Source organism: Paroedura picta, chromosome 3 (assembly GCF_049243985.1).
Source record: "Paroedura picta isolate Pp20150507F chromosome 3, Ppicta_v3.0, whole genome shotgun sequence".
Lineage (NCBI taxonomy): Eukaryota > Metazoa > Chordata > Lepidosauria > Squamata > Gekkonidae > Paroedura > Paroedura picta.
Window position 1 is genome coordinate 176,850,098 of NC_135371.1, and position 26,521 is coordinate 176,876,618.

The window sequence follows — 26,521 nt, forward strand, 5'->3', positions numbered from 1 at the left end:
CCCGCTGCAGAGAGGCGTGCCAACCTCCAGGAGGGGGCTGGAGACCTCCCGGGGCGGGGGGGAGAAGACTCTGCTCGTGGCCGCCGGGCCGCTCGACAGGCCGCAGCTCCTCCAGGGCGCCCCCGCCCCCACCGGAAGTGCCCCCGCGCCCATCCGGGTCCTCCCGGCGCCTCCCCTTCCGGGCTCGGGGCGGAAAGGGCGGGGCCTCGTCGGGTCGCCGTGCCGGAAGCGCCGGTCTCCGTGGGCAACGAGGCCGGGTCGGGGGCGGCGGGGCTCGCCAGCGGCAGAGAGCGGCTCCCCCCGGCGGGGCCTGGAGGTCTCGCGGGCTGGTCGCAGTCCTGATCCGGGCGGGAGGAGCGGGAGGCGTGAGGCGGGAGCGGGGCGGCCCTCCTCTCCTGTGCCCGGCCCGGCCTCGATGGGGCGCCGCAAGTCGAAGCGGAAGCCGCCGCCCAAGAAGAAGATGACGGGCACGCTGGAGACCCAGTTCACCTGCCCCTTCTGCAACCACGAGAAGTCCTGCGACGTCAAGATGTGAGCCCCGAGGGAGGGGGGGGAGGGGCGGGGAGGGGGGGAGGGGCGGGGAGGGGGGGAGGGGGGGCGAGGAGGGGTGCCCCCCCCCCTGCAAGGCTTGCCCATCGAGTTAGAGCAGCCTTCGCGGACTTTTCTGCTGTGGAGCCATTCGCCAGGCCTCGAGCAACCCTGGGTGAGAAAGCCTGAGCAGATATTCAGCGCGGGAACTCCTGCGGTCCTCTTGTCTCTTGTGGCATTTGGAAGAGCGAGCAAGAATCCGAGCCCATAACGCCACAGAGTTTTCTTCACCTGTTCGTGGAACCTGGCAAAGGCTGTTTGGGGTTAAAAGTTAAACAGAACGGTCAGTGCCTTAAGGGCTTTAAAAAAAAAATTAGGCATCAGTGCAGAGGTCAAGAGTGGCCACCTCTTGCAACAGCAGTGGAGTTTCTGGCAGCTCCTGCTGTGCTGGAGAACATTGTCCACCTCCTGGTGGCACCAATATTGCCGTTGATCTCCAGATCAGTTCCTCTGGAGAAGTGGCTGCTTTTTTTTGGGGGGGGGTGACGACTGTAAGCTGTTACACCCTGCTGAGATCTGTTCCCTCCCCCAAGCCCCACCCCAACATCTCCAGGTTTTTCCCAACCCAGAACTGGCAACCCTAGCGATAGTAGATAACTGGCAATGGACACTCTCCATGTTTATTTGCTGGTCTGTCTGACTTCCCCCTGTTCTTGGACTAAGGAGCCCTGCCATAGCATGGGCAGGAGGGGGCTGGGGAACCCTTAGGCAAGTCCCAGAGGAAGCTTTCTTGTCAACGCTCACAATGGTCGCCCTAGCTGGTTAGAGGTGTTTACCTTGTGATTATGAAATAGTTGGGGAAGCTGAGGAGATACCCAATGCTGGTATGTGTCAAGGAGACCTTCTCTTTCAGGTCGATTTGATTCCAGTTGCACTTTAGACACCAGCGAGATTTTGGGAATGCAAGCTTTCAGGACTCTAACCTCCCTTCATCAGATACCTGAGAAATCATCTTGAGATATGGTGGTCTCTGAGGTGTGACTAAACTCAAGTCAAACTCTTCTGATGCAGCCCTCTGAAGCTACTTCTTAGTCACATACATCTTAGAGAAGACGTATCTGCGGGAATGAAAGTATTTGCAGCATTGATATGGCCTCCTCTCTTTCAGGGACCGAGCTCGGAATACTGGTGTGATCTCCTGTACCGTGTGCCTGGAGGAGTTTCAGACCCCCATCACCTGTATCCTTTCATCCCATACCATCGGCCCCTGCCCTGCCCCAGATGAGGGGAAGGCAGAAGCAAGGAGGTCGTAGGGAGGAAGGAGGCTGGCACCGGGACCTTGAAGTACATTTGTGCTGGCAGTTCATAACAAAAAGAGAGCTCTCTGCCAGCCCCTCACTACTTGTGCTCCTTGTCTTGGCCAGTGATAGAAGCTGGAAACAGGCCACCTTGATCTCCCACGGCGTATTATTTATTTACACACTTTTCTCACTCACCTAACTTCCTGGTGGTGGCTTCTCCTGCCACCTTCTCTAAAGTCCCATTTCACCTGCTTAAAGTACTAAAGTAGCCTAAGGTTTCATAGCATTTATATTAATTGTTAGGGTGACTCTCCTAAAGAAGGGAGCAGGAGGGGTCCGTTTTGCGTTAGCTGGGGGTGTTTCTCCAATGACGTGCTTGTTGGGACAGGAGCACCGACTTGTTTAGGAGAGAGATGCAGTTCTGTAAGTGTGCTTGGGAGTATTGGGGAAGGGAGTCTCACTTGTCTGTCTCTCATTTTTGCAGCCCTATCTACTTTGTATCTTCATTATGGGTAACAACTCTGGGTGCACAAAAGGGAAAGGAATTCTCCCCCCCCCCCCCAGCAGTTTTTTAATAGTGGAAAAAACCCAGAGTCCAAGAGTACCTTCAAGACAAACAACATTTGTGGCAGGAGAGGAGAAGAGAGGAGCTGAGTGATTCCTGAAAGCGGCCCCCCTGCCACAAATTTTGTTCGTCTTGAAGAAGTTTCTTTCTCTTTTCGACTGCTGCAGACTGACTACTGTGGCTGCTCTGCTCAGGTTTTAGCACTGGGAATGTGGCTTGTTGTTGCCATCCTTGACCTTTCATTCTTCAGATCTCTCAGAGCCTGTGGATGTTTACAGTGACTGGATAGATGCTTGTGAGGCTGCCAATCAATAGTGGGGACTGGAGGAGCATGTGCCAGGGGTTAGGAGAATTTCTGAATTTGGAAATGGTTTTTTTATGTGATATAATGCATTGAGGATCCAGCTGGTATGTCTGGAGATGGTGATTCTTGCGATGTTTATTTCCATCAAAGAATCTGGTAATTTTTCGTGAATTTCCCCAAAGCTTAGGGAATAAAGGCCATCTGTATGATCCGCCTAGGGGGAGAGAAGCAAGCAATTATTGAGAATCCCATACAGGATTAAGAAGGCTATAGAACTGCTACATTAATTTCTGTGGGACCTCCCGTTTGTGGCTTCTGCAGTTTCACAGCCAGAGCACACCAAATGTCATGTCCTTGTTGCTGTGATTCCTCACTTGGAGAACAAGAATAAACAAAACCTGCACCAGAGAAAATCCCCTCCCCATCCTTTCTTTAGCTGTATAATTTCTTTAGCTGTTTTCATTGCCATTTCCTTGTTTTTAGGTACGGTGAATTGGGGGTTTCGTGTAAATCTGGTGGGTCAGCGGCATGCTCGCTGGGTGTGCCTTCTCTTCTCCTGTATAAATTTGTGCCGGGACTCTTTGATCGAGCAGCCCAGGCCAGCCTAGCTCCTCGCCAGCAGCTTGGACTGTGACGGCTGGTCTTTGCTTTCAATATGGATCCACTAATGTTATCGCAGAAACATTTTCCACAGCTCCACTTCAGAGGTCATTGTTTTAAATGCGGGGGCGGGGAGAAGAGAAATAGCACAGTAATTAAAGATCTGCTTTGTTTCAAAGTACTTATTTAAAATCAGGTTTGGTTGTCACTGATAACTGAACGCTAGGTCTTCTATGTTGCCATTCTGGGGAGTGTGAATGGTTTGTTACTTTACAATAAAGCTCATTGTGCCAGAAAACCAACTTGACATAGCACTGAGAAATTCTGTCATTCGACTGATTAGGAGATGTTGGTGTGACACAGGTGGGTGATTTCAACAGCAACTATTCAGATTTCTTCTGGACGTTTGTATTTTGCTTCTACTCAACAAACTTGTAAATACAGGATGAGCCAGCTCCCTGTGGAAGACTGTCCTCTTGCAGGACAGATTGTGAGCTGGACCTCTCCCTTACATGGCTGAGCTTTGGTGCGTGCCGAGCAGTCACGGGTTGGGTGGGGGAAGTATTTGGGTTCCGCTCCCCTTGCCTTCTTGGTGCCGTGTATTGCTGGCATTCCTGGGGGCTCAGGGGGCATTCCACAACCCTTTGGATCTTTTGCCAAATGGCAGGTGCTGCCCTGTGCAAGATCTCCAAGACAAGGGACTCATTGGTTTGAATAAAGGACAGCAGAAGCCCATTTTCACAGGTTTGAGGAGCCTCTAGCCATCCTGCTGTGAAGACGTCCCTTTTAAACAAATGCCCCACCAAAAAGACAGGCGTCTTGTGTAACTATTGGTTTTGTGCTGGGTTCTGTGCTGCCCTTTGTTGTTCTAATAAAGTTCATAGTTCCTTGGTGTCTGCGGGTTTCTGTAGTTGCAACGTTGGTTCTGTGTTTGGGTTGTGCTGAGAGTGTAAAAGAGCTGAGCAATTACTGGTGTGATGCTCCCCTCTCTCACTGCCAAGAGCCTTAACCTGTCAGGTGTCTCCCCCCCCCCCCCCCGCAACTGATTGGCCCTCGAAATCTCTTTCCATTCTGGTGACAAGAAAAGGCTTCTTGTGGTCGGACCCAGAATGCCGCGGTTGCTTGCTGGCTCCCCCGTTGTCTCCAGGGATGCTTGGAACCAAGAGCTGAGACCCTCCGCAGTGTTGCTGGGCTCAGCTTCAAAGCCCAGGGTGGGCCTGAGCAGGGCAGCCTCTTTCAGATTAATCCCTGGGAATATGAGCGGGCAGCCCTGTCGGCCTGAAGCAACAGGACGGAGCCTGAGTCCAGGGGCACCTGGAAGACCAGCAAAGTTTAATTCTGGCTATAGGTTTTTGTGTCTTATGCCCAGATTTAAACTTGGCTGGTCTTAAGAGGCCCCTGGACTCACGCTTAACCCGGTGTGGGCATCTGTGTGGCTCTGCTTGGGCTGGGCATCAGTTGTCCCCCATCAAACCAGGGGGGCTTGGTGCAGTACTTTCCTGCTTCTCCAGTAAAACTCTCTTCCTTTAAAGCGGCCTCATCCTGGCCTGTGTTTAAAAAGCCACACGGCAAGGCAGCTCCCCGACTTCAGAGAAGCTGGGTAAACAGCTGCAATCCATGGCAGGATGAGTCAGGCAACGGTATTTGAGGCTTATTTGTTCAGACGGATTAAGCTGGGTCAACAGATTCCGAAAGCGGCAGTGAGCAGATCACTGGGGTGGTGGAACGGCACTTTGGACAAAGCCTCCGGGGTCAGCCAGGGACTCTGGATAACTCTGTTCTCCACGCTGTTTGCTTTCGAGCATTGCGATGAAGCACCCAGGCGGTGTGGCTTCAAGTCATGTAGGTGTCTTAATACCGCGGCCCTCAGCCCTCTTGGATGCTCAAACACCAGAGCTTTCCAAACAAGTCATGTACTGCCCCACAGAACTTCTGCTGGGGGGGGTTGGGGTTCTAGCTAAGCACAGCAGACAGCTGCTTCCTGAAGGGGGGGGGGAGTGGGTCGCAAAGGTGATGCATTCAGAGAGCAGTGGGGGGAAGCCAGGATCAGAGCAGACCTTGAGTTTGATGGAAAGGCTGTTCTGTTGCTGAAGACAGACAGCTGCACGGAGTAAGGGGGCAGAAGAGGGTTGAGGGCTGCAGTATTAAGACTGCAGCCCTAACAGCAAGGTTTCCCTTTGAGTGGGACACAATGAAGTTTTTAAAATGCTCATTGGAAGAAAAGTCAAATAGGTCGCTACAAGCTATTTAAATTTGTTTTTAATGTCAGCATGCAGAATGCCCCTCCTCTCAAGGGGAGCTGCGGAGGTGTAAAGGTAGTTCTTCCTTGGCTGTCCCAAAATGGCATATCTGTAAGAATATTTGGCACGGAGTGTGGGCGTGAGGAGGGTGTGTGCTGAATCGGAGCTCAGCCAGCCGCGCAGCTTCAACTCTCGGGCTGCAGCAACACAACACAGCGTGACAAAACACGAGTGAAGGAAGCCGCCCTGCTCGCCATGCGCCAACCGGGGAAGAGTCCGGCACAGAATGCTCCGATCTGAAAGGAGCCCTGTGCCCACCTAGTCAATGAATTGGTTCGATTGATTGGCTCTGGACAGTTTAAAATGTGCCCCCAGATTAACAGGAGAGCAGATTTACTGCCACGTCCTTTTGTTTGCCTGTGCCACTCTTGAAGTCCACGAATGACAGGCAGCTCCCCTTCTCGGGTGGTCCCACTGGTGGTGCCTTGCAAAGATGACCTGAAGACGCATTTCCCCCCCCTTCAGAACTGCATGTGCCGAGTTCATAGATTAGTCCAGACTGGTCCAAATAACTGACTATGGATTCAAGTGCTCAGATCTACCGCCAACTCTTCCCTAGGAGAGGAAGTAGATTTTAATCAGTGACTTAGGTGTGCCAGTCTGGTTTATAAATATGCCCGGGGCCACAGTCTTGGCTTTACGGCAGGCAAACTATTTCCCTTTCATGGCATGTACACATGACTGGGCAAGTGGGAGAGGGAGAAATCTGTTGGGTTTAATAAATAAGATATATATATATATTTTATTTTTAGCCCGCCCTTCCAGTGTTGCTCAGGGCAGGTAACAACATGAAAAATTTTTTAAAGGCAAATTTGTTCCCTGACAGCCAGGGCTGTCCAACCTCATCTCCCAAATCTTGGGCCACGGTGCTCGGTTTGGTTGAGGCCACTTGTTGCTGCTAATGACTTTGAAATCAATAGCAGAAGTGGGGGAGCGAATTAACTTGTTGCCAAGGAAGACTGTGCTTGGATGAGGGTAGGAGAAGCGCATACATGTCGAGCGATCACAGGAGCAAGCGGCCATGCATGCTGTCAGCCCTGGTCGTTGGCAAGTGGAGCTGCATGCGTGTTGTGGCACCACAACGGAGAACCACGAGGACTAGTCCCTCTGTGCTGGATTGGAGGGTATGGGGATCACTGATCCTTCCTGCTGATGGCGGAGGTAAGCAGGACGAGCCACCCTCACACCACCTCTCCCCCCCACATGGCAGCTCCAGGCCTCCCTGGCCTGTGTGGCGATGGTTCTGGAGCCCCACAGCTTGTCAGCTTTCCCTGGGCCAGGTGGAACTGCTGCCTGGAGGGGAACCCAGGAAAGACCTGCAGCTGTCAGCACCTTGCTCTGATGGATCACTGGGCCCAATCTTTGTTCTTTATCCTTGGAACCCTGCCATTCGCTGCTAGATGCTGTGCCCCCCCCCCAAAAAAAATTAGAGGATCAAATAGCCGTGGCATTTGTTTGCAGTTGCCATGACCTCTAAATGACCTATCACTTGACTCTGGGGATATCGCTAGACTTTGTGGATGTGGTAGGGACCTGTGAAGCCCAGTCAGGCGCTTGCAGGTGGGTCCAATCTCTGTCCACAACTGCCTTTAACACTGGACAACCAGGGCCTGGATGTGTTCTATCTCCAGGAAGCCAGTTGTGGGCAGCTTGGTTTGCCAGGTGTCTTCCCCCATTTTTGTAAAAAGCCCTGGCCTTTAGAAAGCCGAAATGCCGAAGGAGGCAAGTCTGAGATCGCGTGTTCTCCCCTTTACCCAACGATGGAGCAGGGCGGTTGGCGGGTCTTCCAGGGGAGGGACTCCGGTCTCTGCAGGTGCCAAATCCAGACATTGTCCTCCAAGGGGAGCAGAGCCTCCTGTTACCTGCCTCTGCCTCCGGGACCCCAAATGGGCCACGGGTGAGGCTTGGTTCCCACTCTGGCAAGAGCTCTTCTTGGGGGCCACTTGGGGGCCTCCTGTCCAGAGAGCTTTGAGCCACATTAGCGCAGTCATAAAAGCCATCGTGGGGGTTGACCGTTTAGGTCAGAAGCACGTGAGGTATCAAAGGTGAAGCAGTCACATTGAGTGGCGGTGGGAAGGAGGCCTGGCTTGGGTGTTGGCTGGAGGCATCTCCAGTGAGCTGCTTTGTGTTTCAGGGAGCTGTCTGGGGCTCCTTGTAATTCCCGGCCTAGGATAACCACTGGGTTTGGGGTGGGGTGGGGGTTCTTCTGTTTGGAGAAGCACGGATGTGACGCCAGGGTCTCTTCGTGTGGTTCTGTCTCTCCTCTCTGACCCACTACTCCGAATTGTAGAAGTTGTGTTGGCTGTGGTTGTAGTGGTCCTCCTCATCGCCAGTGCTGGGGTAGTTGGGGGTGAGGCAGTACTTGGAGTCGTAGACCTGCCGGGGCAGCCCGTACACAGTCATGCCCTGCTGGGAGGCCCCCTTGTTGCTCCCCATCTGCAGGGAGATGTTCTGGGTGTCGCAGTGCTCCATGCCCAGCGAAGGCTCAAAGATCTGCCGCTTGGTGCCGGGAGCCGTCATGCCAGCCTGGAGGGAGGAGGGGACCAAGGTGAGAAGAAGCAGAAAAGCACTTCCTGGAGAGCACAAAAGCCTTGGGCAGGGGTTGGGGGATGGCAGCAGTGCTCAGGTATGGGATGTCTGCTGGCAGGCTGGCAGGAACGCCAAAAGCTGCCTGATGCCATCAGCCCATTGGCCAACTCAAACTGGAAGCAGCTCTCCAGGTCTCAGGCCAAGGTCTCCTTTTGACTGGAGATGGCACTGGGGATTGAACCTGGGACCTTCTGACTGCCAACCAGAGGCTCTGCCACTGAGCCAGGTTCTCAGGCCAAGGTCTTTCCCAACCCCTCCTGCCTGGTCCTTTTAACTGGAGATGCCAGGGATTGAACCTGGGACCTTCTGCAGGCCAAGCAGAGGCTCTGCCACTGAGCCAGGGTCTCAGGCTAAGGCCTTTCCCATCCCCTCCTGCCTGGTCCTTTTGACTGGAGATACCACTGGGGATTGAACCTGGGACCTTCTGCATGCCAAAGGTCTTTCCCACTGAGCCAATGTCTCAGACCAAGGTCTTTCCCATCCCCTCCCCTCCTGCCTGGTTCTTTTCACTGGAGATGCTGGGGATTGAACTTGGGACCTTCTGCCTGCCAAGCAGAAGCTCTGCCACTGAGCCAGGGTCCCTGGTCAAGGTCTTTCCCATCCCTCCTGCCTGGTCCTTTCAACTGGATATGCCGGGGATTTAAACCTGGGACCCTCTGCATGCCAAGCAGAGGGTCCCTCCCAATGTCTTATTAGTATGGTAAGTAAAAAAAAAATCAGACTGTGCTTCCAGGTATGTCTTTCTGCTGTTTGGCTGAGATAACTAGAAAGCGTTTAGAAACCAAAACGAAAATCTTCAGGAATCAGTTGGACCTTTGGGATTTGCAATATTGGGAGGTTTGAGATTAGGTGCCAGTTTTCTGAATGCAGTTGGGGAAGAGGCAGTCTGTGATCTCTGGAGTAACCATTCCTGAGCAACTTAAGGACAAGAGAGAAGCCATGTTGGATCAGGCAATGGACCCTCCAGTCCAAATCCCCGGGGCTACCAGGAGGCCCCCCGTGGGGCCAGAACTCCAGATGCCCTCCCGCGGTTGCCCCCGAGCACCCAGAAGGCAGAGCATCCCTGCTCCAGGCCTGGAATCCCATCTCTACGCTGTGGCTAATAGCCACGGATGGCCCTCTGCTCCAGACGCATCTCCAGCCCCCCCTGAAGGGTCTCAGGCTCTACAGCTTCCATCCCATCCTGTGGCAGGACATTCCACATGTTGGTGACTCTTTGGGGGAAGAGGGGGTACCTGGCCTCTCTCACCTGGCCTTCTAATTAAGAGAGCCTTAAATGTTTGGAACATCAGCCATTCTCCAAAGAGGCGCCCAGTTCTCAGACAGCGTGCACACGCCTCCCCCCCCCCGCCCTGAATTCTTACCTGGCTGGCCCCTTTGTTGGTGCCCATCTGTAGGCTAATTGTGGCTTGATCCAGGGGTTGGTCTGTGCCCAACTTGGGGTCGTACAGGTGCCGGCGTGTGCCGTACGCAGTCATGCCTTGCTGGCTGGCAAACTTGTTGGTGCCCATCTGAGAAAGACAAAGCCTTGCTTAGCTGGGCTGTTCCTCCTTTGCAAAATGCTTCATTGGAGACTAACACGGTCCCTGTTCAGAGACCCCCAATGGAAGGCCTGCACCACCCTCTGCCTGCCCAAGAGGGCCCACAAGTCCCTGGGCACCACACTGGGGACCCCTGGTTTCGGGAAGGGCTGTGGCCGGCCATACACTCTACATCAGGGGTTTCCAAACTGTGGCTGTCCAGAGGTCCATGGACTACAGTTCCCATGAGCCCCTGCCAGCAGCTTGGCCATTGGGTGAGCCACGGTTTGGCCACCCCTGCTTTCCATACTGCCGCTGCCAGTGGGATGGTTTCTTAGCTGTGCCATTCCCCAGCCTCACACCCCAAGCCTTGCCCAGGGGAGAAGGGAAGCCTTTTGAATGTGCTTCTGCGTGGCCTGTGGGATCCCCCCATCCCTGCACCCCCACTGGTTCTGTTTCCCCATGGCCTTCGGGCTTCTCTGAGTGGTGCCCCACGTGTCCTGCCCGGCTGCCCCCTTCCCTCCCCCAGGCCGCTGAGATGCCCTCTAGGGTGCCTTGGGCCCGGGCCCTGGGAGCTCAGGGGAGCCACTGACCTGCAGGCCGATGATGTTCCGTCCTTCTTTCAACTTCTCGGGCTGGAATTTGCGCTGGTGCTTCTCTGCGTATTTCACCCCCATGTTCACCTTGTTGCCTTTGGTCTTGGCCTGTCCCAGGGAAGAAGCAGGAGTCATTCGGGGGTGAGCTCTGAGGCCTGGCAGACATTCAGTGCTGAGGTGGAGGAGGAGGAGGACGCCAGCCACTGTGGGTCCTCGGAGGAGAGTCACGGCAGGGTGTGAGCCCATCCCCCCCCACCCTCTGAGCCCCTTACCATGCTGGCGAGCGCAATGAGGGTGGACTGCACTTGGGTGTGGTTGGTGTTCTCAAAGAGGTCGTTGGCCTCGAAGATGTCGTGGGGCTTCACGCCGTATCTTGTTGTGGCCTTGATGAAGTTGCCGATGTTCTCCAGCTGTGAAGCAGGACAAGCCCATGAGCCCCCCAAGGCAGAGAGCTGGCTGCCCACCGCCTGCCTGGCCCCACCCGTGGTGTGTGTGTGTGGGGGGGGGGTCAGGAGGGGCAAGCTGGCAGCCTGAGCGTTTTGTGCTGGCTCTTTCCCTTGCGGGCTCCCGGCTGGGCTAGGCCCACTCTGCATAACAGAAGACGTTCTTGGCAGTGCACGGCCTTCACAAAGGGCCTCTCTTTTTTAAAAGCCCACTCAGCATCCCAGAGACACAGGAAGCTGTCCTCTACCAGAACAGCCCCTCGGTCTGTCACCGTCACACGCAGTCCTGTCTCTCCCCAGGGCCTTTCCTGTCACCTCCTGTGGACATCCCTTCCCTCCCAAAACTCCACCCTTCCCAGGGTCCAGGCCCCAAATCTCCAACCCAAAGTTGGCATCCATGGTCCCCTTGTCCCTTTCTGCCCTGAACACAGCCTACGTGTAGAGAGGCCAGCCACTGGTGCTGGGCGGAAGGGTGCTGCTTGCTTACCTGGTGCCAGTTCTGGGTGGACTCATTCACCTTCCGCACCGATCCAGGTTGGAGTTTGTTGATGAGTCTGAAACAGCAGAGATGGGGATTGGGGGGGGGGGGTGAGGTTTACTTCCAGTAATAGGCAGGCCCTTTCACACCTCATGCTTTCCCCACTTGCATCCTGGAATCCTAGTTGGAGGAGACCTCCAGGTTCATCTAGTCCAACCCCTGCACTAGGCAGGAACTGCTCTGCTCAAGAGAAGTGGTGGTGTGCATGCTGTTTCCTGCACCCTGTGCACAACAATCCTGGAGTGTGGGAGGTAACAGTGGAAATTGATAATAGTGATGGAAAGTTGGTGGTGCTCTCTTGACAACCTGGATGTCAACTGCTTGCCACCATTAAACCGTGATTGTATTGTAAGTCGTTTTTAAGCATATTGTAGGGGATTAAAAAAAATGTTTCTGTGTTTTAATATAAACCGCTGTGATCTGGCCTGGCCAAGAGTGGCGGTAAAGGTAAAGGTATCCCCTGTGCAAGCACCGAGTCATGTCTGACCCTTGGGGTGACGCCCTCCAGCGTTTTCAAGGCAGACTGAATACGGGGAGGTTTGCCAGGGCCTTCCCCAGTCATGACCGCTTTAACTGCAATTAATCTGCAGAGCTTTGGGCAGGGCCAGGGAAGCCATGGCGAGCTCTGTGGGGCGGAGAGCTGCAGCCACCTCCTGGGGGCGCTGGGGAATCCCTGGGAGTGGGGGGGGGGGGGCTGGAGGAGGCAGGATCCGGGGAGAGGAGGGGATCGTGCCGCAGAGCCTGCCCTCCAGAGCATCCCTTTTCTCTGATCCTGCCGCCCGGAGAGGCGTTGTGACGGCAGGCGGTCTCCGGTGCCCACCCGCAGGCTTCGGCCGTCCCGTGCGCCCTGCCTCAGTCTGGGCGGGGGGGGGGGGAGGCCCGGAGGAGCACTTACTCGCAAAGAATGACGCCGTCCTTCAGGCTTTCCATGAAGTTCTCTCCGATGCGCCTCCCGGTCGTCTCCTCGATCCACTGGCGCAGCTCGTGCTCCCGCCGCGGATCGTACTTCTGGGCTAACTGCGGAAGGGAACAGAGAGGAGGTCGGGACCGGACCCGGGCGTTTGTTTGGGGCTCCATGCTCTGGAGGGAGAGGCCCCTTCCCCACGGATGGCGCCCACCCACCCAGCACCCAGGGAACCTACAGCTGCTGGGGGAGGGGAGGGGAGGGGGGAGGCCGAAAGAGCAGCGGCTTTGCACAGAGCCCGCGGGTGGGACTGCCGGCTCAGGCTGGGACACAGCAGGAGGTTTGGGGGGTGGAGCCTGAGGAGGGCGGGGTGGGGGAGGGGAGGGGCTTCCCTGGGGTGCACATGCCCCAGAGGAGTCCACCTTCCCACGTCCTCCAGGGGAGCGCATCTCCATCGCCAGCCGGTCAATGTAACGGTGGGAGACGGCCAGCCACCCCCCTGCCCCTCCCTGCCCACAGAGTCCTTTGCTGGACCCAGCCCCCAGCATGCAGACGCCGGCCCGTACAACCACGCCAAAATCAACCAGCACAACTGTATTAAAGCGGTGCCAAAATCCACGGCTTGTCAGTCCCCAAAGAATAACTGCAATTAATCTGCAACTTTATAATATGACAATTGGTCCCGGCCAACCCCCCTCCCCCTTCCCTGTCTCTCTTCCTCCCCACCCCAAACCTCAGTCGAAGCTGGAGAAAATGGCCACTTTGAGGGGTGGGCTTTGGGGCATCCTGCCCCATTTTCCTCCCTTCCAGGTTAGACTTCTGTTAACTCGTTCTTGGCTTTGACCTGGAAATTACAGCTGGTGCAAAAGGCGTCTGCGAGGGTCCTCACTGGGATGTTTTAAGGGGTTTTGGTGGGGTCATACTGGCTTTTATTGTGTTATTGAAAACCGCCGCACGTTCAATTGGAGAGCAGAGGTATATAAATATGAAAATAAAACGCAGAGAAACAAAACTGAATCTGGTTCCCTGCTCTTTGAAATTGCGATGTCCCCCTTTCATGGGAGGGGGGGAGAGGTTTGGGGCTGCGTGTGGGACCCTGGGCACCCCCGAGGTGTGCCGTAGCGATCTCTTGTAGGAGGGGCTTCCTAAATGCTACAGGCTGGGCTCCAGAGAGCAGAGCCGGACTTCTCCTGGGAGGAGGAAGAGCAGCTGGAGCCTCAAGTCCCGGGGAAACAGGCACACTTTAAGAGGACCACAAGCCTTGGCTCTGGGGGCAGGGGCCTCGGTGGCAGCAGCAACAGCAGCAGACTTCGTTATTATACCCCACTTTTCATGACCCACAGAAGTCTCCAAGCTGCCTCCCCCCCGCCCCAACAAACTCCCTATGCGGTCGATGGGACTGAGAGAGCTCTGTGAGAACAGCTGTGAAGGGACAGTGACAAGCCCGAGGTCACCCAGCTGGCGGCATGCGGAGGGGGGGAATCCAATCCAGCTCCCCAGGTCAGAGGCCCCTGATCTTAACTACTGCCCCACACTGCTGAGGGCGAGTGTGGTCTTCCTCCCCCAGGGCTTCCGGAATGGGAGTTAATTTTAATAGGTGGTGATGATATGACCATGCATGGTCATGTCAATCTACTCTCCCCACAAGGGGGTCCCGGGGGGCCACGTACACGGCTCTGCTTCTCAGCCATATTCTGCACGATGGGACCACTCCTGGGGCTTCTCGAAGCCAGAGGGATGTTTCAGGGGTGTCTCAACGGTAAAAATGTTGAGGACAGCTGAGTGAGCGTATGGCGTGTGAAGCCTGTGCCCACCAAAATTCAGACAGCAGTGGTTTGGGGAGGAAAGTGGCCTAGAAAAGGACCCCCCCCCAATACATACTGTTGGGGGAGGGGGCCCCGGGGCCCTGTGCTTTTGGAGAGGGAGCCGTAGCTGTCCTGGGCTTGGTGGCGGCCCTGGGGAAGGCAGCCCTGGTGCCAGCGTGCCTCTTTATTTGGACATGCGCTCCCAGCCTGGCTCCTGCCACTCCTTGTAAGGGCCTTTTCTGCCCCCAACGTAGGTCCTCCTGGGACAAACCTCCGTCTGAGAGGCAGAGAGGGCCAGGAGCACTTTAGGGACGGCTGCCACACTGCAGGCCCAGGAGGGAAGTTCTGCCTGGCCAGATGCCCTGCCTGCCTGCCTGCCTGCCTGCCCATGAGGAGGAAGCATTTGGACCAGGCTGTAGGGTTGCCAGCCTCCAGGGGAGGGCTGGAGCTCACCTGGTGGTACAGCTGATCTCCAGGCTGCAGTTCCTCTGGAGAAACAGCAGCCTTCTCCTCCTCCTCCTCCTCCTCCTCCTGCTCCTCCTCCTCCTCGTCCTCCTCCAAGAGAGGCCTCTTCCCTTCCTCCCCAGGCTCCCAAATTTCCCAGCCTGAAGCTGGCTGCCCTCTGGCCTGTTTCCACCTTGTCCTTCCTCCGAGGAACTCAGAGCAGCGTCTCTCTCCCGGCCTCCCTTGTAGCTTCACCACCATCCTGTGAGAACGAGGCGCCCCTGAGGCTTGGTGCTGAAGTCAGGATTTGGCCCAGGGCTTCTAAGGAGAAGGAAAACTGTGGGGATTCAGCTAAGGGGGGGGGATGGGGCAGAAGCAGCCCCACAGAGAGTCAAGGATGGGGAAAACAGTTCCCCTTCTTCACTTGGGCCTCCCAAGAGCCTCAGTGGCTTTTCCTTCTGAGCAAGACTGAAATGGGTGAGGATGGGTGGGTGAGGATGACGGGAGCAGGGGCAGGAGGAAGGGTCCAGCGCCCCCTCCCCCACCTCCTCCTCCGCTTGGCAGCCTCAGCCAGTCTTGGTGTTTGTGACCCAACTTGACATGGCCAGATGCTGAATCTCTGGGGTTGCTTCCAGTTTTGCTTCTCTCTACCGCAGAAACTGCACAAACTGCGCAAGACGCAAGGCCTCCGGACTGTGGACCAGGACACACACAGATCAGAAAGCTGGGTCCAGCTGAACAAACACCTGTGACTCAAGGCAGAGAGATGGCGCCGGGCCAGGCCGCCTTCTCAGTGCCTTCTGCCGTGGTTCAGTCCACGGATATTGGGGGGCTCCATGTCCCTGTCATCAAGGTCCACAGAAAGTGGATCTCGGGCGCAGTAGGGAGTCAAGAGTGCACAGAGGCCATGACACACGACTGGCTCCCTCCTGCATCTTTGGAGCGGGACGGGTTGGCCCCCCGGTCCAAGTGCCGGTCCCGGCGTCCCTGCTTCTCCCGGTGTTTTCTCGGCCCCCCGTCCGGCTGCTGGAGGCTGCTCGTCTCCTGCACTGCTGCGCTTCACTTTTCCTGGCGCTCGGCTGCCCTGGCTGCAGCTCAGGGGGAAGGAAAGCGCAAGAATGCCTTGCTGGCAACCAGACCCCCTCATACTTTCAGCCCATGCCAGGGAGCCCGGCCAAGCCAAGCAGGCCTGGTCCCCTCGAGGAGGAATTCGCCAAACTTGGGAGCAGAATGGGGCCCGGCCGTGGCACTCCCAGATGCACCAAGGTGGCTCCCCTCTCGCAGGACCCGGCACCAGCAGGGGCCCACGGAAGGAGGCGGGCTTAGCCTCCCGGTGCAGCCCCCCAGCCTGATCGCATCCTGAGGAGGAGGGCTGGTCTCCTCGGAAGGCCTCTGTTGGCTGCCAGCTAGCTCCGACCCAGAAAACACGCACCAGACTGGGAGTGATTCATGGGATGAGCTGGGGCAGGCTGTACGCTTAGGCCCCTCTGGCCATGGCCTTTGTAGGGCTGCCAACCCCCAGGTAGTAGCTGGAGATCTGGGCCTGACTCCAGGCAACCTGCTCGTCGGGGTGGTTGTGCCGAGGTGGAGGCCTACAGAGTCCAGTCCCGGAGGCTGGGAGCCAAGGGGAACAGAGTTCACAGCAAGCGAGGCGGGGAGCAAAGTCAAGCTGAGCTGGGGTCAAAGAGCCGGTGTGTGGTCAGAAGCCAAGCCAAAAGTCAAAGAGCCGGAAGTGGTCAGGAAGCACCCAAGGGGCTGGAACCAGGAGTCACAGGAGCAGAGCGTTGCCGTAGTGAACGGAAACAGGAGCCATCTGGGAGGACAGGCAGGTACCGCATGCGTTGCCCCCACAAACAGCCTCACCTCTGGGTCCTTCTGAAATAGCCAGAGCTGGGCGGAGCAGCCTGTAGCTGCAGCTCGTCTTCATCAGAGGAAGGAGCTGCAGCTGGACCCCCCCCCTGCCCTGACAGAGAGCCGCCAAGCGTGCTGATCTTCTGACGGCTGTCAGCGTAGGCTGCCTCCTCCGACGCGGACGCCATTCGGGGCTTGCTGGGACCTTGGCCCGTGGCCTCCGGGGCTGCTCTGCCAGTGAGTGTTCCTGGCTGGTCCGGCCTTGTCCCTTGGCTTGACATAGGAGGGCTGAATCTCAGCCTGGCTGGGTCCAGGCTGCTCCTCCCCTGGGGGCTCAGGCTGCTCCTGGTCTGTGGCGGCCGGGTGGGTCTCCTGCTGCCTCTGGAGCGCCCCCTGGTGCCAAATCTGAGGGTGCGCGGGTGACAACAGAGATCCATTCCCCTGCGGAAAAGGCGGGCTCTACGGGGCATTCTACCCCACAGAAGTCCTTTCTTCCCCAAAATCTCCAGGTATTTCCCAAACTGGACCTGGCAGCTCTGCTTTCCACTCACACTTTTCACCGCACCAAGCCACAGATGGTTAGGCATCCTGGATAGTAGCTGGAAGATGGCACCCACCTGGCACGGCAGCAGGCGAGCCTGTCCCTGGGCCTTGCTCAGCTCCTGCCACCCAGGCCTCTCCTGCCCTGCCCCTTGTCCCCTGGAGGCACGGGAAGGAGGTGCCCGAGAGATTCCAAAAGAGGTTCATGCCACCCACAGACCCTGATGCGTACACCTGGCCACAGGGCTCTGGAGCACAAAAGACTACCTGCAGCCTGACAGGTTCCATTTCACACATGCTAAATCCCCTTCAGCGGCCACTTGCAAAAGAATTCTGCCGTTTCACCCAGGAAAATCCAGGTGCCCAGGGGGTGGGGAAAGTGTCAGGTAATGTGTGCCAAAGCACCGTTAAGAGAACTGTGTCACCACCACCCTCGGTCCAGTCCTTTGGACAAAGCCCCTCGCTAGAAGAACTGTCGGGGGAGGGGGGGAATCCAGTTCCCCCAAGACACAGTCAAGAGACCAGCCAGTCCCTGCTGGGGCGACAGAGACAAGCCCCAGGGGACCGACCTTTCCTGGGGTGGCTCCTGACCCTGAGCCTGCTTCACACAGCAGCAGGGGATCCTGAGCAGAGACACAGGCCTCAGAGCAGACCCTGTAGCAGTGGCCATGCAGTGGCTCCTTTCCTGCCCAGCTGGCCGTGCTCTGGCACCAGGAATGCTCTGGTGGCCGTGGCCACTGACCTCCAGACTGGTTTGCCGGTTGGTTGTTGGATTTCTCTAAGTGCCCCTCTTGGCATAACCGGCTGGGGCCATTTACAGCATTTAAAACCCCACAGAGTTTATATGATCTATGATATAATGGAAATTCCATACACCACCAGGAATTTGGGGGTGATCCTCACGTCCTCCTTGTCTGTGGAGGCCCAGCTGGCAAGAGTTGCCCAACTGGCATTTTCCCACTTGTGCCTGGCTCGGCTACTAGCGCCCTACCTACGCTTTTTCAGATCTACAATCCCCGTTCTCCAACCAAGAAATTGGCTCCCCTGACTATGCTCCACACGTGTCCCAGGGGAGAAAGAGCCATTCCATGCTGCCCACCTTCCGTCCAGCTCAGCCCTCCCTGATTTATGGCAGTAGTGCTGCCTGGTCACTGCCTGGGATGCCTCCTCCTCCTCCTCCTCCTCTTCTTCTGCTGAGACTTCGGCCATCCAAATCTCTGCAAAATTATTTGTCGGCATTTGCATTTGCAGGAGCGAGCTCTGAGTCACAGAAACTTAATCCTGATCTAAACTTGGTTAGTCTTCAAGTGGACTTCTGTTGGTGTTTGTGGCCATGGGCCAACCCGGCTCTCCACCTGGGATGTCCGGCCAGCCGTATGTGCAGCGGGAAAGGATGCTGACAATCGGGACTTGGTGTGGGAGGGAAATCTCTGCCCCCACGGAAATCCCAGCCTGGGATCCCCGTTGGAAAAGGGTCAGAGATGGCGGGGGGGGGGGGTTCATTACCCGGCAGATCCTCATCAACAAGGGCATTTGAGTCCAGTCAGGCACCTTTAAGACCAAGGCAGGCTTATTCAAGGCGTGGGCTTTCGTGAACAGGCACACCTCCTCAGACGAACCAGGGCATGTCCTTGGTTAGAGGAATGTCATTTGTTCAATAAATGACCGCTGAAACTGCTGGAGCTAAACAATCTGTTGGCTCAGTGGGCCGGGATTATGAGGAGGGGGGCTGGAAACAGACCAGACAGTGTCCCAGGCCCGGTAGAAGGGGCTGGCTCAGACTCCCTTGCAACACTGCGGGCCGTTCTGGTCAGCACGCCTCCCGAAAGACATTCTGGCCCTGGGAAAGGGCAACCGAAAGGACGACGGAGGAAGGGAAAGAGGTGTGGGGGGGGAGAGCTCTTTGGCCTGGAGAAATGGCAACTGACGGGTTGACATGAGAAGGGCTTTCCAAATTATGCCTAGGAGAGAAGGAGGCCCTACCTCCCTGCCCTCCTCACAAGACAAGAGCTCCGGGGCATCCGTGAAGCGAATGAGCAGGGCATGGTTGCAGGCCCAAGTCCCGCCTGGAAGGATCCCCCACGTGCCCTGCACGGATTCCCCTTCATTGCACCAGGCCACCCTGCAGCCATGAAGAGCTTGAGGAGACGTGGCTGGAAAGCTGAAAACCTCCCTTTGAAAGCGTCCAGAGCCCAGCAGCACCTGCAAGACGAGCAACATCTGGGGCAGGGGAGACCCGCTCAGTTCTTTGGAGATCCCTCAAGACAGGCAGCAGAAAAGAGCCGGAGTCCAGGAGCATCTGAAAGACCCCCCAAGGTGGAGGCGGATTTCAGGAGTCCCGGCTCCCTCCCACTCCTCCAAGGGCGCTCCTCCAAGGGCGCTCTTCAGCCCTGCTCCCTGCCTGCCTTCTTCCCTCCAATCAGCACGTCAAGGAGCGTCCGGGCGAGGCCCCAGGCACCCAGCACCCGCCTTCAGCCTCTTCACCAGTGACCCTTTAGTAGCCCAACAAGTCAAAGTTCTTCATGGACCACCACTGGACCCCGGCGCTTCCTGTTCGCCTCACAGCAGCTCTCGGCTGAGGACGGTCCGGTCTGTAAGGCCCCGGTGCCAACGGCTCCCTTCCCGCAGATGCTGAGAAAAATGCCTCCCGTAGAGTAGGGGACCAGTTGGCACCTGCTGGCTCCGGCTGGACTTTGGGGGGCCTGTTGCTGCAAGGGACCGATCCGGTGGGTTCATTCCTGCCCTCCTATCCCCCCCCCCGGCCTCCTCGAGGTGTGCTAGCCGATTCCTTTCAAGGGGGGGCGGAGGGGGGGGTCTAGGGTGGGCCGCCAGGGGGCTGAAGATGCAGTCAAGGCCAGACTGTGACTAGCCGGAGGGTCTGAGGAGGCCAGAGGCCCCGAGAAAGACAAGCCCAGCTGGCTGGGGGAAGGGGGCTCCCTCGGCAAGGCCGGAGCAGAAGGAGGTCTTGGGGGCCAGTGGTCCCTGGGGGCGCCCTGACTGCCGAGCGCCTTGAGGGCAGCCCCCCCCCAGGAGGAGGAGGAAGAGGAGGCGCCTCCCCACCTCCCTCCCCTCCCCGTGCGGGGGGGGGGGTTGCCTGCCTGCGAGGCTGGCCGGGGTCTCTGCGGGGAGGGAGGGGGGGGGAGGGAGCCGCGCTTTGCTGCCAGCGGCGCAGCCGGCCCAGCCAGGCCTTTTATAGCCCCAGCCTGTGCAGAAACCCCAAATCGGACCATATATGGGAAGCCGCCGCTGCCCTCCGGCTCACGCTCCGACTCCGACTCCGGCGGCGGCCCGGCGCGAAAGAATGCGCCCCCGGACGGCAGCCGGGCTGGAGGGGGGGGGGAGGGCGGCGCGGGGGCTGCGCGACCCCCCCTACCCGGACCCCCAGGTGCCTCTGCCCCTCCCCCCCCGGCCTGGCATCCTCTGCGGGGCGGCAGCGTCTTCGCAGCTCTGCCCCCACCCCCATCGCCACCGCCACCGCCACCGCCACCGCCACCGCCACCCCCATCGCCACCCCCACCGCCACCCCGCCGGCTCCGCACCCACGACCTTTGCTCCCGCCCCTGGCAGGCCCGAGCGCCGGAGCCCAGCACCCTCCTCTTCCTCTTCCTCTTCTCTCCGGGGCAGGTGGGCAAGGGGCGCCGCCGGGCCGCGCAGGGAGGGCGCCGTCGGGGGAAGGACGGGCCGGGGAGGCGCCGCCGGTCGCGCCAGAAGCGCAGCGCAGGGACCGAAGGGCCCGCCGGGGCTGGCCTGGGCTGAGCCAGGCTTGCCGGAAGGGGGGCGAGGGAGGGCGGGAGACCGGGAGCCTCCCGGCGGGGGCTGCAGCTCTCCTGCCCTTGCAACCGACCCGCAGGAGACCCAGGTCAGCTCCCGTTCTGCCCCCCCCCGACTAGCCCCCCACAGTTGCCAGGGGAGGCCACCGCCTCGTTCCTGGAGCGGGGCCGCGAGGGGGGCGGAGGAGATGGAGCCTGAGGCTGGGCCCGCCTGAAGGGGGTCTGCGCCCACTGATGGGGAGGGGGCTCGGTCTGCCCCACCTCTTGGGCTCCCGCCTGCGAAAGTGCCCGAGCTCTTCCCGGCGGGAGGGTCCCCTCCCCCACCAGCATTCACTGTGCCAACGGGTCCCCCCCCCCCACCTGTAGCCCGAGGCTTGGCCAAGGGGGAGCCACCCCTCCCCTCCCGGACAGCCGTCTAATAAGCACGGACTTTGAATCAAATGCTGGCAGCTAAGCAGGGTCAGTACGTGGAAGAGAGACCACCAAGGACGGCTCTGCAGAGGAAGGCAAGGGCAGACCCCCTCTGCTTCTCCCTGGCCTGGAAAGCTGCAGTCATGAGGAGTTGGAAGTTATATCCCGCCTTTGCTTGTCCTCTCTTCTGTTTTATCCTTGCAACAACAGCCCTGTGAGGTAGGCAAGGCTGAGGGGGTATGCCTAGTCCAAGGTGCCCAGGAAGCTTCCATGGCAGAGTGGGGATCTGGGCCTGGGTCTCCCAGCCCCCGTGCCATGCTGGGCCTCAGACCTATGAGGGGAAGCTCTGCAGGGTAGCTCCAGAGGGCAGCTGTGTTGGTGCAGGGGAGCCCACGTGGGGGGGGGGGTCTGAGCCCCCTGTCCTGTCCGAGGAAGGGGGTTTGGGCCCTTCAGAGCTTCCCTCCCATGAATGTTCTTGGCCTTGAAGAGGCTGCTGGGCTCAGTGGAGCTGCTCTGCCTCCCCACGGCCTTTGTGGCCCAGTCCACACACGCACACAGAGGGCCCTGATCCAGACTGAAGCCTTAAGGAGACCTGGAGGCACCACTGGCCCAGCCTCAGCTGGCGTCCTGGGAGGGAGAAAGTGGTCTCAGGCCTCAGCCCTGCCCAGAACACCTTGTTGGTTGTGGGGGGGGGGGGGCAAATCCTGTTTGGTGGCTTCTCTGCTGGCTGGAAGGCTCAGGAGCAGGAGACCCCCCCCCCCCGCTCCCGCCCTGCCCCTGTGCTCGAAGCGAAGCCCTCCTCCCAGGCATTCATTCAGGGGTTCCTAGCCAGCCTCCTCACATTATTCCCTCTATTTATCCTCACAACAGCCCTGTCAGCCAGGCCCGTCTGGAAGTCTGCAACTGGCCCCTGGGAGCAGAGTGGGGATTCGAACCTGGGTCCTCCAGATCCAAGTCTCGCCACTGCCCTGTGCGGGCCTCATGTGCTGCTTCTGCCATATCTGTGGAATGGGTGACACTTTAGTGAGTGCTCTGACTCACCAGGAGGAAGCGCAATCCCCCCCCCTTGGTGAGGGTGGGGGGGTCTCAGTCCTAATTTGAGAGAGGAAGGAGGGAGCCCGTTTTCCCTGGTGAGACGGAAAGGCTTTCAACTCAGTGCAGGCCCAAATCCCCGCGTTTGAAGCCTGGGTCCTTCATAGGGGCACCGACCAGCGAGGGAGCTGGGTAGCCCCACCGGGCCACACCACCTTCTTCTCTCAAGGTCTTCTCTTCATGCCCCCGAGGATCCCTCAGCAATCCTGGATGAAGCCCAGCCTGGAGTCATGGTTAAGAGTGGCAGCTCTAATCTGGCAGGCCGGGCTTGATTCTGCGCTCCCCACATGCAGCCAGCTGGGTGACCGAGGGCTCGCCACGGCACTGATAAAGCTGTAATCACACAGCAGTTCTGTCGGAGCTCTCTCTGCCCCACCTACCTCACAGGGTGCCTGGTGTGGGGAGAGGAAAGGGAGGATCGCCACACAGCTGTGCCACACAGACAGGGCCCATCCTGCACTCTTATTTATTTTGTTGTATGTTGAGATTTATTTGCTGCCGCTCACAGCAGCTTGCAAACACAATAAAAGTACAATGAGCAGACAATAACGCCTCCCTTTAAAAGCCCCCAAAAGATTCTTGGTCCAGTGGACTCCTGGGCGCTGAGGGGACAACACAGGAGAAGCTATCAAGCCACTTTGAGCAGCCCTAGGGAAGGCGGCGGGGGGGGGGGGAATCATCTGAATGGCTAAACAGAAGCGCCAAGCCCCGTCCAGCATGCCAGGAGGGGAATGGCCCTGCTCTTCCCTACCAGGCCTTGAGGAGCCATCGCTGGCAGACGCAGAGGCCACCAAGCCTGCGGGGTAGATGGGACCAGCGTGGGGGAAGGGGTCAAGGGCCACACTAGGCTCCGGAAGACCCAGGTTTGAAGCCCTGCCCCCATTGGAAGCTGGCTAGCCTAGCCTACCTCGCAGGGCTGTTGTGGGGATAAAGTGGCATAGAGGAGAAGGGTGGAAGCAGTTCTGAGTCCCCACCGGGCAGAGGGGGGCATATAAATGGCCCATCAGCAACCGAGAGAGCATGGGGGTGGGGGTGGGGGGAGTGGCACTCCTGAGACCCTGGCAGGAAACCTGGCTGGCCCACTGCCCCGCTCTCCCCTCCCCTCCCCTCCCCTCCCGGGCAAGGTTGTTATGAGGCTCAGGGGACCCTACCCCGCTGGGCCCCCCTTCCCTCTCCCCTCTCCCTTCCGGCTGCCCGGAGCCCCCCTACCTTGTTCTTGACCTCGGCCGACATGCCGTAGGCAGGGCCCCGGTTGAAGTGGGTGGCCGACATGGTGGCGACTGGCGACGGTCCCCCGCTCAGCTCAGCCCTGCTCTGCCGCCCGGCCGCCCGCCCGACGGCCCCCTTTAACAGCTCCGCGCTCCGGGGCGGGCGGGACCCCTGGCCCTGGGCGAGGCCGGCCATTGGCTGGGTGGCGGGACCATCCCTCCCCCCCCCGCGCCCGCCCGGGAGGCTGATGTCAGCCCGTTGGCACCCGCCGAGGATGGCGTCACTCTTTCCACCTGCGGGGGGGGGGGGGAGAGCTTCCGACGGCTGGAGCGAGAGCAGCAGCCCCCCCTCCCCCGCCGAGCGGGGGGACCCGGGCCAGAGCGCCCCCCGCCCCCCCAGGAAAGCCCCCGCTGCCCGTCCCTCCAGCCCCCTCCCCTCCAAGAGCCAGCCGGGAGCCTCCAAGGGCAGGGGGGAGTTGCGCGGGGGGGGGCAGGGCTTGGGGTCTGGGCCGCAGGAGCTGGTCGCTTCCCGCACCACCCTCCCCGACCCCCGAGGGCGGACGCTCGGAAGGACCCCGGGGGGGGGGAGGACAGCCTCGGACCTGCTGCCCGTCGCCCAGGAGACGGGGCGGTGCCGGATGGATGCCCACCAGACGCCGGGCGGTCCAGGGGAGGCGGCAGGTTCTCTTCCCCCCGACCCCGACCCCGTCCCGCGCTGGGCTCCGGCCTTTGAAGCGCCCCGGCCGGAGGCGGCGCCGGGGCCACACGGCCGTCGAGGCAGGCAGGGTCGCGCTTGGCCGCCGTCGGATCCTCCCGTGTGGGGGCCGGGCGGGCGGGCGGGCTGCCTGGGCGGCCGCTGGGGTCCAGGGTGCCCCGTCCGCCTGCCTGCCCCGTCGCGGCTGTCGGGGTTTGGGGCGCCTTCAATGCCGGCGGTTCCGGCCGGAGATCCCCTCGGGGCGCCCAGAGGCGGGCTGGTTGGGGGCTCCGGGGGAGGCGGCCGAGCGTGGTCGTCGGGGTGTTCCCCAGGGGTGGGGCGGGGCGTGCCTCGTGGCCCTCTGGCCTGCGCTTTCCCTGGGCCAAAGCCCTGCAGGGCTGCGCTGCCCCACGCCCAGGCCCCTCAAGGGGGACGCGGACTTTCTTTGCAGGGGGCGTTCCGGGGGTCAGCGTGGGAGGCGCAGGGGGCCTTGGGGGGAGGCGGGCTGGGCCTCAGCAGGGTTGAGCAGCAGGTCTGGGGCAGCTATGCCGGGAGAGATTCTGCCTCTGGGTGCCCAGAATGGGAGGCATCCTCCTGATCTACTGCCTGGGCCTTTAACTGGGAACCTGGGGGGGGGGTGTCGAACATGGCCCCTCCTGCATGGCGAGCAAGGGCCCGGCCCCCACGGCTCAGAGGTCGAGCGTCTGCTTGGCCTGCCAGAAGTCGCCAGCACCTTCTGCATCCGTCCTAGCAGGGGTGAGTGAGGCCTTGGGGGGCCGGAGGGCTGCAGATTGAGCATGAGGGCCTGGCTGGTGTGAGGCTGCAGCAAGAAGGCCCACCTGACCTCCTGGTGCCTCAACAGGTGCAGAGCGCTGAGGACCCAAGAGGGGACAGCCGCACTACAGTCTCCTGCACTTGGAAGGGGCCACACAGGCCATCTAGTCCCACCCCCTGCTCAACATAGGATCAGCCCAAAGCATCCTAAGGCATCCTCTTCTTGCCACCAAGTCCGGCAGGATCCGCTTCCGCTGCAGGCAAAGGGGTGGGACTAGATGGCCTGGATGGCCCCTTCCCACTCTTGGATTCTATGATATTCCATGATAACTTTGTGTTACTGAGAACTGACTTTGTGATTGGTTATCTATAAAGTTTCTATTCATTCATCTATCTATGTCTATGTCTATGTCTATATTTATGTCTATGTCTATGTCTATATCTATAGTTATGGATATATTTCATCGCCCTCCCTTGTGGCTCAGGGTGATTTGTAGTGTAACTCTCATAACAAAACAGTAGAGTGTAACATTCAGCTATGAGAAGCTTAGGACAGTGAGAAAGGTGCCAGCACCCTGCAACAACCACAGGGCCCCGTCCATAACCACTTGGTCTGCCTGCCTGTGGCCGAGCCCGGCCCAAACGCTGCCTGGTGCCAGCCCTTTGTTGGGAAGTGAGACACGCACGGAATAGCCGCTCCTGGCCCTGTGATCTTTGGGCACAGCTGTGTATCTGTGAGTCATTCCCACTTGGATTTATTTATTTATAATTTGATTTATAGCCCGCCACTCCCGTGGCTGACTCGTGGCGGGTAACAAAATTTCAGGCCCCACAATAAACCCCCATAAAATCATGAAAACTCATCCAGCAGGGCAACATACCCTCCCCCAACCCGCTCAACAGAGGCCTCGGGGGGCTAATGGGGAACAGCAGCTGACCTCCTTGGCTCGGGGAGGGGCCCAGATCGTCCCTGCCCTGCCCTGGCCTCAACCCAAGACCTGGTGCAAGAGCTCTCTTCCGCAAGCCCTGTGGAACCACAACAGCTCCGTCAGCTCTGCCGGGAGCTCGTCCCACCTGGCCGGGGCCAGGGCAGAAAAGGCCCTGGGCTGGGTCGAGGCCAGGCGAGCCTCCCTTGGGCCAGGGGCTGGCAGCAGCTGTTCACCGCAGGCTCTTCTCTTTCGGCCAATCACCTCTGAGAGGCCCTTCAGCCCTGCCCTTCCCTGCGCACGCTGCTTGTGTACCCTCCACGCTGGGTGTGTAAGTGGTGCCAGAGGTTGTGCTGGTTTCCTTGTGTCCTGAGTTTAAAAGGCTCCTGTCTTTCTCTCCCCCCCCTCCACCGCCCCCTGCTGTTTCCTCCTGTCTCAAAAGGAGGGTCTGCAGCCTGGCCCTTCGCCTGCCACCCTCTCGGCTCCAGCAGGGGTGGGGGGTGGGGGCAAACCACTGGCCTCCCTGGGGGGCAGACCCACCAGAGTCCTGCTAGAGGGGGAAGGGTCTCCTAGTCCGACCCCCTGCAGAAACCAGGACATTCACCGCTCCCTGCCCGCCCCCAGGGACCCAGGGCCCTGATGCCCAGGGGATGCCCTTCCCCAGACCAGGGGGAGCAGGAGGGGCTCTGGGGGCATCCTCTGCCTGCCGCCTCCCGGGAGACCGACGGGGCGAAGCGCTGCCGGAGCTCGAAGCCCAGGAAGGTGGGGAGGGGGGCGGGGGGAGGGGGCTGCCTGGGCGGCCGGCCTGCTGCTCCCTG

General features: G+C 59.2%; 2 protein-coding genes across 4 annotated transcripts; one reads left to right on the forward strand and one right to left on the reverse strand.

Moving 5' to 3' along the window:
- The first annotated feature begins 194 nt into the window (after positions 1–194).
- On the forward strand, positions 195–4,190 carry ELOF1 (elongation factor 1). 2 transcript variants are annotated; one of them, XM_077329937.1, is made up of 4 exons: positions 254–531; positions 1,697–1,767; positions 2,645–2,736; positions 3,182–4,190. In XM_077329937.1, the coding sequence occupies exons 1-3, from the start codon at positions 416–418 to the stop codon at positions 2,707–2,709; spliced, it is 252 nt and encodes an 83-aa protein (XP_077186052.1). In that variant the 5' UTR covers positions 254–415; the 3' UTR covers positions 2,710–2,736; positions 3,182–4,190. The 2 variants fall into 2 exon arrangements, with proteins under 2 accessions (XP_077186053.1, XP_077186052.1); XM_077329938.1 differs by having other exon boundaries at positions 195–531; positions 2,645–4,190.
- Positions 4,191–5,539: 1,349 nt separating this feature from the next.
- Positions 5,540–23,466, reverse strand: CNN1 (calponin 1). 2 transcript variants are annotated; one of them, XM_077329930.1, is made up of 7 exons: positions 23,311–23,466; positions 12,180–12,301; positions 11,234–11,300; positions 10,576–10,713; positions 10,301–10,411; positions 9,552–9,698; positions 5,540–8,124 (listed from the first exon to the last, which is right to left on the reverse strand). In XM_077329930.1, the coding sequence occupies exons 1-7, from the start codon at positions 23,371–23,373 to the stop codon at positions 7,873–7,875; spliced, it is 900 nt and encodes a 299-aa protein (XP_077186045.1). In that variant the 5' UTR covers positions 23,374–23,466; the 3' UTR covers positions 5,540–7,872. The 2 variants fall into 2 exon arrangements, with proteins under 2 accessions (XP_077186045.1, XP_077186046.1); XM_077329931.1 differs by lacking the exon at positions 23,311–23,466 and adding an exon at positions 12,427–12,527.
- Positions 23,467–26,521: the final 3,055 nt, after the last annotated feature.

Excerpts from the sequence above, each read along its gene's own strand:
- ELOF1 (XM_077329938.1), top strand. The coding sequence starts at position 416 with ATGGGGCGCCGCAAGTCGAAGCGGAAGCCGCCGCCCAAGAAGAAGATG. Across the intron at positions 532-1,696 it reads AAGTCCTGCGACGTCAAGAT|GGACCGAGCTCGGAATACTG; the intron begins GTGAGCCCCGAG and ends CCTCTCTTTCAG. Across the intron at positions 1,768-2,644 it reads GTTTCAGACCCCCATCACCT|ATCTCTCAGAGCCTGTGGAT; the intron begins GTATCCTTTCAT and ends TTCATTCTTCAG.
- CNN1 (XM_077329930.1), bottom strand. The coding sequence starts at position 23,373 with ATGTCGGCCACCCACTTCAACCGGGGCCCTGCCTACGGCATGTCGGCC. Across the intron at positions 11,301-12,179 it reads GACGGCGTCATTCTTTGCGA|ACTCATCAACAAACTCCAAC; the intron begins GTAAGTGCTCCT and ends CTGCTGTTTCAG. Across the intron at positions 10,714-11,233 it reads CCACCCAGAACTGGCACCAG|CTGGAGAACATCGGCAACTT; the intron begins GTAAGCAAGCAG and ends CCTGCTTCACAG.